The 13,940-nt window shown below is 40.3% G+C and overlaps 1 protein-coding gene across 2 annotated transcripts in view; it reads left to right on the top strand.

Annotated features, from left to right (window-relative positions):
* Positions 1-10,841, top strand: part of tafa1b (TAFA chemokine like family member 1b) — a 108,355-nt gene extending 97,514 nt beyond the window's left edge. Inside the window, exons 4-6 of one of the 2 annotated variants that reach the window (XM_079342321.1) lie at positions 3,363-3,487; positions 4,752-4,843; positions 9,523-10,841. In XM_079342321.1, coding sequence (XP_079198447.1) covers positions 3,363-3,487; positions 4,752-4,778 — 152 coding nt within the window. In that variant the 3' untranslated portion in view covers positions 4,779-4,843; positions 9,523-10,841. The remainder of the gene's footprint in view (positions 1-3,362; positions 3,488-4,751; positions 4,844-9,522) is intronic. The other variant, XM_079342322.1, reaches the window with a different exon arrangement.
* The last annotated feature ends 3,099 nt before the right edge of the window (positions 10,842-13,940 follow it).

Here is a 13,940-nt window from a genome sequence, read left to right as displayed (position 1 = left end):
ACTGTTTGACTTTCATTTACAATTCAATTGTTGCAACAACAAAATTCAAGGTTGGTTAAGGTTGTGACCTTTAATCTACAGGAAGTTCATTAAATACTAGTTTCTGTCCAGACAGGAAGTAAAACTAAGTATCCTTATCGAAATAAAATACAAAATACAATATAAAAGCATGAAAAATGTTTCAGAATGCAAAATTATGAAATTTTAAACATGCAATGATAAAAATGTGAGAAATTGTGATTAACAAAGTTGAGCAAATAATCCTGATTTTAAAATCTTTAATTTTGCCTATAAGATCTACTAATTATAGGCAAACATTTTACTTTGAAAGTACAAAATGAGAAGCTGTCACTAAGGGCTCTGCTCTAGTTTACAGTATCTGGATCTTAACTTGTTTAAAAGCAAAAATGGCAATTTTTTTTTAGACTGCGAATATATTTTTAATATGTAATCATTAAGGCTGTATGGCTCCCTCAAGGTTGGACGTATTTTTTACAATGTAGTCCTGTGTATTGTATGATATGTGATATGAGTCGGTGGATTGCTACCGTATTATGAACATCATTTGAAAGATTCCTAGTCATACATAATGACATGTTAAAATATTGCACCTGTATATTATATTTTTAATATTTTTTTCCCCCATAGTTAAGTTGAGCAAAAAAGAAAAAACACGTTTAAACCACACCAAACTGATAATATAAGTTGTTGACATTATTCTGCAAGTTAAAGGTTCAACGTCCAAAAAAACCCCATGAACAAAGCATATTTTAGTCATTAGCAAGATTTTGGGACAAACAATATCGAACTTATTTCCAATTTCTATATCAGCTGAGAGGAAGTCAACAAGAAGAGTTAAGCGTCCCCCTGTTAACTAAACTAATCTGCTTAAGTGTTTCACTTGATTTATGAGTTAGTGACACTGTACAGCCAAGAGCACACCCAACTCAAAAGAAGCCTTCAATGTAAAAGACGAGGTGAAAGGAAAGATCCCATTGTTCCTTATCCTGGATGATGGTGATGATATTTTTCTCTTATTCTATCCCACTGTTATAGCACTAACTGAACAACATTGGGCTTTTAGCTAAAACTCTGTGATATAAAAAACTGCTTAGTTTCAAAATACACCTGAGAACCCCTGAAAGAGTTTATTCAAAAAACAATATGATCAAGTTCATGGAGTGTACCTTGATTAGATGTGTTTCTTTAGCTTCCTCTGTTCTAAAACGTGCCCTGGAATTTATAGTCATCTTAGAAAAAAATACGAGTCAAAGAAATATTTCAAAGGCCCACACAATGCAAAATGTTTCAGGCTGCCATTGTAGAAATTATCTATGCTAGGTGTGGCACAGAGGATGAGAAGATGCAGCTCAAGTACAGTAAATATCATTCAACGTTGATGCAAACCAGCTTTCATGTTTAGCAGCCAGTGTGAGGCGGCACTTTTATCTCCAGCCCTGCTTAAGCTTTCTTTTCTCTCACCTTCCTGCTTTCTAACCAGTGGTTTCAGTCAAAGGAATTGATTTGAGTCTGCAGGTGTTACTTCACCATTTTCAATTTCAAGTGGGTTTTGCATTCACACAGTTGAATATAAATCATGCACGGTTTTGAAATGATGAAGAATGATTTCTCGATTCCACTCTGTAGCGAGAGACGGGACTAAAGAGAGTGATACCGCAGCCGCATATCATCATCTGGATTCTTTTGAGATGATTAAACACATTTCCTCATGCCGAATCATAATTTGCCTCCTAACGAGGGCTTCCTGCATAGTTATAGTGTTGCACCTCAAACAGCGCAGAATGGCATCATGGTTAATGATGTGAAATACATATTTAGCTCATGCATGAAGACAGAGGGAGAAACAGCAAGACAGAGGGCGCACAGTGGATGATGGACCAACATGTGGTAATTAGAGAAGGTAAACAGCCGAGGGGGGAGCCAAAGGCCGAGTTCACAGCCTGTCAGTGGATGCACTCATGCTGAGGTTTAGTATCCTCAGGGCTCATGGAGGGACGGAGGAAGTTGCTGTGAGTTCAATGAACAACACTGGAGTGTAACTGTGTCAGGATTTTTTTATCCTGTGTTTATTCATATGGAACTGTAATAGGCTGTTTGTTATTTTGGATTGCATTTAAAACCGCCCTTCAGTGGAGGAGAGCATGCTGCTCTAACTGATAAGAGATTGCTGGATTGACCGTAACCTTGGAAATATAGGCAGAACATGTACCTTCGCGCTGTTACAAAAAATGTGTTTGCAAAGTAAAATAAAAGTGAGAGTGATCACGTTCACTGTGTCAGACACATCCGCTTTATTCCACCATGATGAAAGGAAATGAATGTGCTCTTCGGACTTTTAAAGGTCGAGTTTTAAGAAAACATAGCGCCTGCTAAAAAAAAACTTTTACACAGAAAAAAAAGAGTATTTATCACCTTTAAAACTCCACAGATCTTTGAACTTCCGCTGTCAGGAAGCTCATGCGGAGGTGTGTGAAGAAGAGAACAGTTCTTCACACATCGTGGTTAATAAATGAATCACAGCATGACTTTGAGAAAAAAATGGTTTTTATTTGTGGGATTTATCTCAAAGAGAGGATTCTACTCAAAGAAAACGCTCTGGAAACAATATAAAATGTGTTTTAAGCTTGCTTTACATAAACAGTGTTTACCTCGAGTAATTGTGATAAATTAAACATTTCAAAACATGTAAGATATACAAAGTACATTTATTTAACTCACAAGATGTGATATAGGTTTATTGGAGCAAGACCTACACAACTTCAAAATATTTCTTTATTTGGCATCACTGTACAAATGTACATGCAGTCTCTCACACACACACTGATGGTCGGGATTTACAGTAAAGGAAGAGGGAAGGGTGAAAAAGATCTTGATGAGAAGATGAGAACATATTTGTTTTCATCTGATAGCTGGAGGAAGAATTCAGTCAACGTTAATGAGAGGCAATTAGTTCTGATTAAAAATGAGATTGCTCCCCTACATGCAATTATAGCTCCAGCAAAACAAAGTAATGATCATTTCTGTTTATATAAGAAAATATTGTCAACAGCAAAAGTATCCAAAGCAGCAAGGATACAATTGCTCGGAGGCCCAGAGAGAAGGAAAAACATTCATTCAGGGACTGAGTTGGGTGTTCCTCTGCAGATGCTCATAATAAAGTGTGTGGGTGCGTTTGTATTTATATACAAGGAGAAGTGTCCTATGTCATCATTCTGTCTACATTTAAAGGCTCTTTTTCCCCCCTTTTTTTTAAAAAGTTTTTTCTTCTGTTACTTCTTTTGGCTCTGTGTGATAAAAAAAATAAGCTGTTTTTGTTTCGTGTCTGTGCTTACCTTCCCCAGCGTCCATTGTAATTGGGAAATGGTGGTGTGAGATGGAACCGTGTCTGGAGGGAGAAGAGTGTAAGACTCTGCCTGACAACTCTGGATGGATGTGCTCCTCCGGGAACAAAATCAAGACCACAAGAGTGAGTTCCTGCACACATACACACTCACTAAAGCACAAATTCATCTACCTGCATGAACAGTGCACAAAAGCATACTTAGCACACATGTCCATTATATGCAGCTCATTGTATGTGCAAATATAATCCAGGCAGATACTTGCAAACATAACCATGCATGCATATCAGCAATCTCACCCCACTTTGACCTCGAAGACCTGAAATAATACATTAATATCAGTAGAATGTTTTAGAGGCTGTATTTGGCAACTGTGAATTTTAGCTTTGACAAACCTCTGCCTAGTTTTTAACTGATTGACCACTTCAAACAAATGTGTATTCGGTCAAAGTGTGAATAAAACAAATGTGCAGATATTGTGCTGTATAGAAAATGTGCAGAATGCTCAGCACATCTGTGCCCTCTCAGTATAACAAGGTGGACTCTGTGTAGCGTTAGCAACCTATCTGAGAGCCTGCTGAAGTGAGGAACAAACATAAAGCAGACAAACAAACAGGTGGACCCTGCCTCAGGCCACACTTCTCTCACAGATAAAGTTAACAGCCACTCTGTTTCTCTCAGCCTGTCGGCTCTGTAAACTGACTCCGAATGCTGCATGCAAAAATAATGAAGCGAGTTAAGTCTTCAAAGAATCAGTCCAGCACTCTCTGACAAGTTGATCGCCCGATTTGTATTCATTTAATTGACTCCCCCCCCCACACCTGTTCGTGATCAGCAAACTCGTCTTCTCTGAGAGCTTGGTGACAATGACTCTGAATACGAGCCGAGACTAATGTGACGGCAGGGGGAAAGGGAACAACCAGTCAAGGTTAGACCACACAGAGCTTCTCAAGGTTGTTCTGCAGATTATATGCCAGCAAATAGACATAAAGTTTATACGTGGCCCCTGCACAGCCTCCACAGGCCCAAATATTTCAGAGGGAAGTTGATGGAATGGGGTCTTTTTATCCTGTCAAGGTAAGGTTGCGAACTTGGTTCACCCTAAAGAATGCATCTCTAATTTTCAAATCATTCCTTTGCACAATTTGATATCAGTAAAGTCATATTGTTTGTGTTACTCAGCACAAATGTTTTAAGTAAATCTCTTGAGATGAAAAAACACTGTTTATACCTGCACACAAATGAAGACAGAGCATAGATCACACTGAGTCAAAAGCTTTGGTCTCATAACATCAAAATCTTAGGAGAAAAAGGGCCAAAAACTCAGGCCTGAAGCTTCTTTTCTACCCAATACACACGTGTCCTTTTCTCTTGACCCTCTCTTTGCAGAACACCCAGCCATACTCCCCTTTTTAGCCTCTGGAAGCAAAATGCAGAGGATGCGTCAACAGAAATTGAGCTGCATTCTTGCTTCTGTAAAGGTTAGTCTTTTTCTCAAGCTGTTATTTGTTTCTGTTTTCTCATCTCTCTGTAATGCTCTTGATTGTCGGCCAGTAGGAGTGGGACCAACCCATGTTCAATGACTTCTCATTAACCCAAATACTCAGCGCGAAATAATTAAGTGTGTGTTTACATGCTGTGCATGATTAAGCAGGCGTGACACAAATACTGAACGCACCGGCACCCACTGTAAATATTTATCAACCAGCCCAGGAAGCACATGCATAAATTAAAAGTAAGTTGCAGCATTTTTTGCATAAACAGAAGCACATGTATCACTACAGTATATTAGTGAGGATGGCGGAAATGCATACAGTAGCAGCACACTCAGAGAGTACTAAAGGAAGCACACACACACACACACACACACACACACACACACACACACACACACACACACACACGCACACATTTAGGTACGGCTCCCTTTAGCAGAGCCCTGTTGTTTTGAACAGGGTGTAATGGTAGGATCAGTCCCTCTTCCTCTCATGGCCTCCTTTGTTCCATGTCCTGATTTTGCCATCTACCACTGTGTGGGCTTGATTACAGAGCCTTACACCGTTCTGCCAATCCCATTAGTCACTAATCTGTGACATGCTACTTGGTCCTTTCTGTGTGCTCCTAGTTGTGTATAAATGCACGTTTGATGTGTTTGATACGTCTGTGTCTGTGTGTGCCCCAGGCAGGCCTCTCCCCATTTCCCTTCTTATCAGAGGCCACTTGATATCCTGATCCCCCTCTGAGGATCTTGTTGAAGCAGCTATCAGGCAACAACATAGCCCACAGGCTATGAAAGGCCTTTCATCCTGCACTCTGCTCCCTTTTTTTAATCAACATTCCTCATTCACCTGCCTCTCAGGCCAAATTGTCTCATTTGTATTTGCTCACGAGCCAGCAAACCAACAACCCAGCGTTTAATTTATTTTTTTGTTTGTGTTTGTCTTTTTTCAAATCGCCCGCCATCATATTTCTCCGGCAGGTTTACGTTTTTTTATTGAAAAGTGTCAGAGACGAACAATGAGGCAGACACCTGTTGATAAGGCCCACACAGGCAGACTTCAGCAAGATCTTTTATAACAAATTGGCATGAAAAGTAAGAAGCAAAGGAAAGCCCTTGCCTGATATTTATTCTTTATCATTTTCTTTCAGAGAGGGAGTCCTTCATGGCCTCTTCTGTAGCAACAGACAAGGCAGGCTTTTTTTTTTGTTTGGGGAAGTCACAATGAGAGAGAGGCTGGGGAGCACCTCCCAACAAGCCGACCATAGTTCTGCATTACCCACAAACTTTGCTTAATAGATCAATCCATGAATGCTCCCTTTAAACAATGACACACTTTCAGAAGGACTGGAAGAATTAGAAAAGCTACAATGAAAGCACCTAATATAAAAGAAGTACTGTCATATACCTCATGTTAGGGCTTTAAAATCCAATACAAAGTTGTGATATACAAACAATGTGTCATGCTACTCAATCCTCATCCGGCATTTAAAAAAATTACATCCCTTTTTTACTAATTGCAACTTAAAAACTCATCTCCAGAAGTAGTTTTAACTCCACAATGCCACTAAGAAATGTATACTCTCATAAGTGAGTGCTATGAGTTAGTGCTAGTGTGTAATTCAATTTGATACAGTGTGTGTCACCTCCGACTTGTCCAGCATGATTTACTTGCTGTTCAGAGACCCACACATCCCTCATGAAAAGAACTGAAGGGCACTTTTTCAGGCAAACATGCACACAGTGACAGAATGTAGCCCATCTGTGAGACAGTTTCACAGCAAAAGTGACCTGCCAGCAGACTCATCATCGTTTAATATGTCATGTCTGGTAGCCGAACACTGCAGATGAACAGAATGAACTGAGAGCTACCACTCCACTTGCAGTTGAACTTTGTCAACAAATCATCTGTTCCACCTGCGATCCTGCATGATGTCATTATGAGGTAGAAAATAAAAGCAGACTGTGTGTCATTTGCGGTTAATTATGAATACTTTTTAACAGATGTAGTTCAAGTTTTAACAATCGACAGGGTTACATCCTCATGAAATATTTATACAGGTTTGGGGTGGAGTTGTGCATTCCAAATGCTATTGATTAATTTATGGTCGTTGCCTTTTTCATTGTCAATGTCACATTCAGTGGTTCTTGGTGTCTTTCGTCGTCTAGAGTCCTCTGTTTATAGAGGGTGCTCTTTAGTTTCTGTTGGAAGAGGTTTCTAAGCTGGCATGATTGATTTGTTCAGCACTAAAAGAGAAAAAGGGATAATGGTAGGGCTGTGTTTGCACAAAATTATTTTGCTAAGGCAATTGTCCTTGGCTCTTTTCACTAACTGAAGTCTGAGTAAATTGCAATTTAATGCGGCCTGCAAATTAGAACGCAGACTGCTTAGCAGTCAGCAAAGATGGGATAGGCAGGAAATCCTTGAGCAATCCGCTGCTACCTGCTGCACTGTTCATTTGAAGAGATAGAGGACAAAATAGAACAGAGGACACTTTAAGTCATGCACACACAATTGCAAGGGGTTAAAATAACAGCATTTACATACCGCCCTTATTTTTCAGCTAACAAACCTCAGGTGGATTGTGTCTCAGACAGACTGTGAACTACAATGGCTAACCTGTTGTTGCTCTTTTTCTGTCAGAGTACATACATTTGAATATGTGTCGTGCTACAAAAGATGATAGGGATGCAAATGCTAGAACTATAACCTCAGAGGCTTGCTGCATGTAACGGTCATGGAGGAAATGGGACCAAATCTATACACTGTCATGTTTAATATGAGATTTTTAGAGCACACAGAGGAGAAACTGTGGTGCAACAACTAATAGACATGATGAGGTCAGCAAGTTTCTCCATAACAGGGAGCTTAAAGGACAGCTTATTTGCCATGTCTTCGCAGGCCATTATGTGTTAAAAGGATTGTCCTGAAAGGAGAGAAATGGTTGTGGTGTACCACTTGATTCAGAGACTTTATAGCAACTAAAAAGATGTATAGTGTAGTTATCAGCGCATTTGATTGTAGAGGCAGTGCAATCACATGTGTAAATATAAGGGACAGATTTTTACATTTACAAGGGACAGTAAGCGTTATGATAGCCTAGTATGAAAAATATGCTAATCAACTTTCACTTACTTTAACAAGAGTTTTGACGTCTTCCTCTTCTTGTTCTTCTCTATTCTTCTTATTTAATGGCGGGCTACAAACACTATCTTTCAGAAACGTGTCCGTCTGTAATACCAGTCCGTCTGAAACACTTGTGTTGCGGCCCATTGGCATTCATGATGTGGCCTATAGTAACTGCTTACTTTGTGTGCACTTCAGGTCAGGTCTGTATCAAAAATACATGTCCATGTACTCTTTTTAAAGTATCATATATCTTTTAAATCTTTGAAAGGTTTTAGACAGAAGCCCACTTTGTCCTGCTCATTGAAAAATAAAAACTTTGAATAAAAACATTTTTTAGCCTCTATAAGGGAGAAAATAAGGAGCATTCAACTACAATAACATTTGTTGTTGATGCTAAATCCTGAATTATCAAGCCTGAGTGTCTCCTCTGTTGGTTGTTTGAAGCATGACCCTAAAATAGCACACCATACAAAATAGATGACTACAGGTGCACACAGTCCTATGTAAAGAAACAGGTTATTAAGAGCATTTGGCTCTCTTGCTCACATGTCCAACATATTGGACCTCAGAGACTCAGAGCTGCAGCTCACAGAATGCCAACAGCACCCTCCACAATCAAATCCACACAGCTGGCTACCACCTGCCAAGCCTGCTGGAAATGTCATGGCTGTGTTTGCTTGTTGAACAGGATTATGGGATTTCTAATTGGCCCCACAGTGTGCATTAGACTTCAGATGCCTTCGATGTACAATGTAAGAGCAGTAAAACACTGTATCATAGGAGCAAAGTGAGTTAAAGAAATACTGTGGCAAACATTTACAGGCTTTTGCCGCACAGACAGTCAGAAGAGGACAAGGAACTTTGTAGCTTTTAACTGCTGCAGACATCCGGCAAACAGTTATTGAGCTTCAGGTTGAGCAGGATGCTGAAAAGCAGGATATTCAATAGCAGTCTCAAGGTTGCACAATGTAGTATTGAAATGTGTCCCTGCCTGCAACTGAGGCTCAATAAGAGTCTCTGAACCAGAGTCACGGAGCTACAGCTCAGTCTCCACTGCCGATGTGATCCCATTTAGTAATTTTGTTGGCTTGGTTGGAAATCTTCAGCCTTGATTGGCTGGCTTGGTATGAAGGTGTAAATGAGGGGTTGGGGGTGAGAAATACAGTCATAAATATGCCAGACTGTCAATTTGTGAAGCAGACATACACAGCATGGAAACACACCAGGTTATTTTTTTTTTTCGGTATGAAGAGCGTTCCTAATATATCCCACAATACCTATGAATGCCTAACACCCCCCCGATTTCGGCACTGTTTCCACTCATATAAGTCGTCTGTTTTTAGTAGCAGCAGGCACCAAGAGGGGAGACAGGGTTCTATAAAGCCTCTGCAGTTCAAAAGCCTCCCGTTGTTTTTGAAAACACGCAAATGGAGCAATTCCTCTGGGTGTAATCCTCACACACTTGTATGCCTTTGTTCTATCTAAGTGTATGTGTGTTTTCTCTCCCCTCCTCTTCCTCCTCTGTGTTGCAGATTCATCCAAGGACCTAACAGTGAGCTCCCATTGCAGGGCTGCGTGCCAGGCTTTTCCCCTCATCTACCCTTTCTCTCGTCTCTGAACGGACTAAAACTATTACATCCACGGCAACCGACTGGATTACCTGGGACCACAGAAAGGATATCCACCCAGATAAAAACAGCTTTGCTCTTGTGGTGCCAAGGATTTGAAACTAGACTAATCCCTTGTTTGATCAATGAGCCCCATGTTGGTGACTCTCCTCTTCCTCACAGCTGTGGCCAGTTTCAGACCGACTCTGTCTCTGTTTCTCTCCCTCTGCTCACCCTTAGAAACTGATTCCGCTTTGCAGGGGGTAATTCAAAGGTGGTTAAAACATTATTGATAGGCGTACACCCTGCCCAAAGGTTATCCGGTGGAGGAGCATACACAGACCTGAACATGGACACAGAACTAAGGGCCCAATAGAAGGAAATAACCTTAATATCCTTTATATGTCTGTGTGGAAGGCATTCGTATTTGACTCACTACCCCAGCTGGACATCTTTGCTTTGAACACTCAAATGAGAATTGTCTAAAAAAAAGACTGGGTTTACAATGACCGAGACCTCGAGCAGCCTGATAAGTTGTTTAAGAGGTCTTCTGGCTTCACCTTCATCTTTTACGACGGACGTTTTGATTTCATTGGAGGGCATGTCTGATGTAAATTCATGAGCACTTCTTTTCTTTGTATGTAAGATAATTGTGTATATATACATATATAAATACATGGCATATAAGATGACAGATCCAAGAAGCTGAAAAATATATATTTAAGACTCTTTGAGGTGGAAATTTGATCAGCCACTGAGTGTATTCAGAGGCTGTTGTCCCAGTATGTTGTGTGTAGGACTGCTTTGCATTGGAAAAAAGCCACAATGGAGTCATAACAGTAAGTATTGGTCCCTTTCGTTTTTCAGCAATGTCCTTGGTTAAGCCCGAAAGTGCTTGTGGTTTCTGTAAAAATGAGGAAAACACTGTACAGAACTGCCTCACAAGAGAAAACCGCACTAGGAACAACCCCCTGAGTGTTGCACTCAGACGCATTAGGGACATAAAACAGCAGCAGAAAAACTTGGAGCATAATCGGACAGTCATGGGCGACTGCCTCACTGTGTTTCTTCTGTAGATCTCCCTCTCAAAGCGCAGAGAAGGATGATTTATTTGAGTTGACAGCAAGAAAGTATTAGTCACAATGGAGAAACATACAGTTACCCCCAAGTAGATAAAAGTACATTACAGGACGGCCTTATGAGAAATAAAAAATGGTTTTCTATACTGATATGCTGTCTCCCTTTCCTTCATAGCGTAACTGATATTTTGAGAAATGTTCCTCCTATGACAATTTGATATGTTGTAATATGTGGGGGGAAATCTTGTCAGAGTTTCATTTATATGATATGTTAACATTGTGAACTGACTTTTTGCTCGAGTAAACAAGCAATCAACAACCGCACGAGGCAATGTGAAAATGACTCACGGGCAGACAAACACACACACACACACACACACACACACGCAGACAGTAAACACATAAACAAATCGGTGATGCTTCGTTTATACAATTCCCTTGGTGGCAGAGAGGATTTATCAGAACACCACATTCAATTCATTCGTGCAATTAGAATAAAGATTTCCAATATTGTGCCAGGCAAAATTCCAGATGATTTTCAATATCAACCTCCTCTCTCGGCTGATATGAGATTCGTTTCTTCTCCCAGCGGACACACTAGTGTACATTCATCATTTAAAATTTTGGCTGGTTTCATGGAGCCCTGCGCCTCGCTGAGCAGTCACAGAAGCTATGAAAAAGACAGACACATCAATCTCCCATTGGTCTTGCCAGAGTCATGAAGGAATATGCAAAGAGAAAGGAAGCAAAAGAGTGGGTTTTTTTCCCTTCTCAATGAGCCATTCCCTTCTTTGTTTTTCTCAAATCTAATAGGATTCACTGTCCTGCAGTCTTATTGAGCTGGTGTGAAAGAAAATGAGTCAGGGAATGAGTTTGTGTGTTCGTGCGAAAGTGTCTAGGGGTGCTTTTCTGTTGTCGTAAATGAGTTCATGTGAGTGTATGTGTGGATTTGTCTGTTTTACCGTGCCTCTGCGGGTATTTTTAGAGAGGGTACCCACAGCCTGGGAGACAGGCGTCCCACAACGGCATACTGTGAAGATTATCCTCAAATTCACTGCTCTTGTAGAAAATCAAGGGATTTTGCCCTCCCTACTTATGCCAGTTCTAAGTGGATTTCTGCTTAAAAGGTGCTTGGGGATCAGAAACGGAAGAGGTGCTTTTTTCTTATTCTCTTTTATGCACTGCTTAGCTCTATCCAGCAATGATGGAATCACACTGTGGAGGGAGGTCCTGCTCCATTTTAGGGAGAGCAGAAAGGAACACAGCATGAATAGATAACAGGGCCGGGTCCTCCTCCCTCTCCGTGGCGCTGTGCAATCTCAAAAGAGAGACATCCATCAAGTCCTGCCGACCTCCCACCGAGACACGGAGACAACCGTGTCCACAACACGCTGGATGGCTAATCAACAGCTGACAGCAAGGACAACCTTTTCATCCAGCCAAGATGTGTGCAGAGGACTCACGATGGTGATGTTTATAAAACTCGTATTAGTAACTTCCAAGGGTATCTCAAGTAAAACAAGAACTTTTGCCTGAAGAAGGTCAATGGGTGGTTGCTTTTAGGAGATTTGAGTGTCTCCACTTCCTGTTTACTTCCTGCACTTATCCAATTCAAATCCTCTAATCATATTGCATGGCAACCTTTTATTTGTGGAAAGAGCCCACTACCAGTGGGTAGTGGGCTCTTTGTGGTTTGAAATTATTGTCATTATAGACATGAGTCACAGGAAATGTCAGCTTTACAATTAACATTCACAGGAGCTGGACAACTGAGAGCATCTCAGAACGATAAATGACTATAAATGTTTGTCTCTATAAAAGCTGTGCTACTCTGACCATCAGTAAAACAGGAGGATTTTCCATAAAGAAGTAGTCTGATAAAATGGGACAGTATGAAGAAAGAATTCTTTCTACATGAAGAATACTCATCAATAGACACAAGAAATGAGAGAATATCATTGTACACGGTTAATGATAAGAACATGAAATCCTCTTAAAGTCAAGGGGTGTGTCAAACACCAATGTAGGGGCATGGATTTATGTAGGAGTTACATGATGTAGTGTGTCCCCTCACTCAATGGCCTCTTTTTTTTATCATTTCTGTCTTGACTAATCAAATCTACTTCAACAAACTCATATATGCATTCCTTTATTTTATTCATATTTAAGAACAGTTTGGAAACATAAGTGGTGATATTTTATCTGTAAAGACTCAAAAAATGTATCACCAAAAGTCCCTGTTGGAAGTCCCAATAGTAGAAATTAGCTTCGTTGAAACGCCACAAAGCTGTCTGTGGCCTGATCCAAAAAAAAAAGCTCAAACTGTGGTTTAATGAAAGGTTCTGCCTCTGATAGCCAATTATATTAAATGGCTGCAATTGGGGTGGCCAATCAGATTTCATGCCAGGTACTATGCCACCCTAGTTCACCCTCATTTGGTCAAGACCACTTCATAAGGATCAGAAAGTTGAGATGGTTACACTTTGACATAGCCTATACAATAAACAGTGAACATTATGCAGTGAAACATACCAATGCTCCACTGCAACTCCATTGTTTGCATCACATGAGCACACAATCTGATGGGTACACAATACATCACTGTCAGAGTCCCATGACACTGCGCCATGCCTGCCAAACACCAGTACACTTGTCAGCAGAATGACTTGCCAGTCTATGATTGTCAGCAGCTGCCATAATGACGATTTATTTATCTGCTGCTCTTCCATTTTTTTCTCATCTTATTTTTACTCATGTTTGTGTTGCATCTTGCTCCCACCAGGCACCAGTTTAGTCACAAATCAGCCTTCTTAGAGAATTCAAATCTCAGACTTTCATTTTGTATAGCAGTGTGTCCTCTCCACACAGCTAAACTTATGGCAACATGGTCTCTCAACTGTTTTCACTTCAGATAGAATAAGAAGGGGAAAGGGAGGTCGAAAATAAGCTGAAATATTGTTCTCAGCTTCAAAGCAGTGCTGAATACCCACATGCTTTGGATATTTTTCGAGCCACATAGGTTGATGTGAAGCCCTATATTTCATCCTCTGTAAGTATAGGTAAGTATCTTACTTGTCACATCTATGCTGAGTTATTAAGGCTTTCAGTCATTAGTTTTTATGGGGCAACACATAAATGCATATCTGGACACCAACAGTTTGAACTCTGCAGAAATCAGCATGGTACATCACATAATATGATGAGAACACAAAACACAACATATTGTGCTGGCTTTGAAAAAAAAACACAAAAAAAACTCTAAAA

The sequence above is a fragment of the Symphodus melops genome, assembly GCF_947650265.1.
Source record: "Symphodus melops genome assembly, chromosome: 4".
In the NCBI taxonomy this organism is placed as follows: domain Eukaryota; kingdom Metazoa; phylum Chordata; class Actinopteri; order Labriformes; family Labridae; genus Symphodus; species Symphodus melops.
Note: the sequence above shows the minus strand (reverse complement) of the source record. Positions and strands in the feature narration are given on the sequence as shown.